At 54.2% G+C, this 2,265-nt stretch overlaps 1 protein-coding gene across 1 annotated transcript in view; it reads right to left on the bottom strand.

The window, feature by feature from the left end:
• Window positions 1-1,558, bottom strand: part of Grk1 (G protein-coupled receptor kinase 1) — an 11,383-nt gene extending 9,825 nt beyond the window's left edge. The window contains exon 1 of the mRNA XM_031342577.1: window positions 860-1,558. Within this exon, the coding sequence (XP_031198437.1) occupies window positions 860-1,558 (699 nt within the window). The remainder of the gene's footprint in view (window positions 1-859) is intronic.
• Between the last annotated feature and the right edge of the window lie 707 nt (window positions 1,559-2,265).

Here is a 2,265-nt window from a genome sequence, read left to right as displayed (position 1 = left end):
AGGAAGAAAGGAAGAAAGAAAGAGAGAGAGAGAGAGAGAGAGAGAGAGAGAGAGAGAGAGGAAGAAGCAAGCTATAACTTCCTCATTTCATGACCTATTTTCTCCTTCTGTCATACATTATTACATCCTGAACACAATTTTTCCTCCCTCCACTCCTCCCCACTTCCCTCTCTCCCATAAAACTCTTCTTTAAAGATCAACATTAGACCTCCATGAGATGCACCCCCAAGGCCCCTGGATTTCCTGCCACCTCTGCTTGCACCTGCTCTTTGAGCCCTTCATTAAAGGCTCAGGGACCAGCTAGCGGCTGGTGTCCATCCCTAAGATTTCACAGCATTATCTGTACTGTTCAGCAGGGCTGTGGAGAGCTGTGTCCCCTGGACCATAAGCTGCTTTCGCTGATCCTGCCTTAACTAGACACTGACGCCAACAAAGGAGGAAATGAAACACTGGCAACCTGCCTATGCCCTCCACTCATTCTTGTCCCCTGGAAACCTGTGCTGGGGGAAAAGTGGTCCTGCACCGCAGCATCACAGATGGGTTCTGCCTCTTGTAAACAGTACCTGCTGACAGAGGACTGCCACACCCTCTCCTGTATGTATCACAACAGGAGCCAGACCTTTCTAGATAATCAGATACATGCTCCATTGCAGCTCTCCCTCTGAGCTGCTCCTGAGCATGGTACAGACGGACTACAGCCCTGCCAGTGGTTGCCTGAGCCAGGGGAGTCCAAATGGCAGCACACATGCGCAGTAGCTAAGGCCTGTGTAGAGCGCCACAGGAGTCTTGGTGGGTGGTCCACACTCTACCACCCTTCTAGCGTAGGGGCGTCCTTCCCACTGCTTGCTGGGCTCCCTACCTGGTACCCCTTCCTCTTCTTCAGCCGTTTCTTGTTGAGCTTCTTGCAGGCATACATCTTGCCAGTCGCCTTCATTTGGCAGGCAGACACTTCCCCGAAGCCCCCCTTCCCCAGGACCCTGAAGTCCAAGAACCAGTCTTCGCCTATGGGCTGGGCTTCCAACCACTTCCACTGAAGAAAGCGCAGGAAGTACAGGCTTTCTAGGTACTCCTGGAAGGGCGCCTGGCTCAGGTGCTCCAGCGTGGCCTGCAGCAGAGGTTGGAAGAGGCCATCCTGGCTCCCGGTTGGCCCTTCCTTCACCCTCGCCACCATGCCCTGGTCCAGGAAGTTGCAGAAGAGCGTGCCCTGTGGGTCCAGGTAGTCAGCCAGGATGGCCTGTGCCTTCTGTGGCCGCAGGTCATCATCAGCAGTGTCATAGTCCTCAATGTCTTTCCAGAGCTCCAGAGCTGGCACGTGCCTCTCGTCTGTCTTCAAGAACTGTTGGAAGAGCCTCTTGCCGATGGGTTGCTCTGAGCACAGGCTCTCAAACTCTAGGCTAAGGCTGTCACGGAGACCCTCACACTTGGACAGTGGGGGCAACCGGAGCTTGGCCAGATACTTCTTGTCCCGGGAAGATGGCGCGCTGCTTCCGTCAAAGCTGCCTCGGGCAGCAATGAAGGCAGAGTTGGCCACCACGGTCTCCAAGGACCCGAAATCCATCCTGCTGATGCCCTGTGTCCACTTCAAGTGTTAAGACCCATAGGCTGAAGTCACCCTCAAGGCACCAGCAGCCAAAGCAGGCTTGACCCTGTGCCCTTGGCCTATGGCCTGCTCCTGCCCTTGTAGGACAAGGGAGGCATGCAGCCGTGGCCAGGGTGCTTGGGAAGCCACTGAGAGGCCCAGGGAGACCAGGGCTGACAAGTATCCAGTTAAATCCCAGCCCTGGGGTCAGTGAGGACACCTTAGGGGTGACCAGCAACGTGCCAGAAAAAGACAATCCCCTAAGCTGCTCCAAATCGGATTACCGTCCAGCTCAGGTGTCTCCCCCGGTACTGCCTTCGTGTTCCCTAGGGAAGGGCAGGCCAAAGGCTCCTAGAAGGCCATAGGGGACGGTTCTATCCTTCCCTGGCCTTGGCAGGTGGACAGGACTTGTCTGTGTCCTGCTGGGACGTGAGTCTGGGGTAGAAGGTAGTCAGTCAGGCTGGAGAGATGGCTCAGTAGTTAGCTGCGGTTCCAGGAGTCCTGAGTTCAATTCCCAGCAACCACATGGCTCACAACCATCTTTAATGGGATCTGATGCCCTCTTCTGGAGTGTCTGAAGACAGCTACAGTGTATTTATATACATAAAATAAATAATTCTTTTAAAAAAAAAAAAGGTAGTCAGTCAATCCCAGGAGAAATCTCCATTTGTATGTGGCTTCCAGGT

This window comes from Mastomys coucha, unplaced genomic scaffold (assembly GCF_008632895.1).
Source record: "Mastomys coucha isolate ucsf_1 unplaced genomic scaffold, UCSF_Mcou_1 pScaffold22, whole genome shotgun sequence".
NCBI classification, from domain to species: Eukaryota; Metazoa; Chordata; class Mammalia; order Rodentia; family Muridae; genus Mastomys; species Mastomys coucha.
Note: the sequence above shows the minus strand (reverse complement) of the source record. Positions and strands in the feature narration are given on the sequence as shown.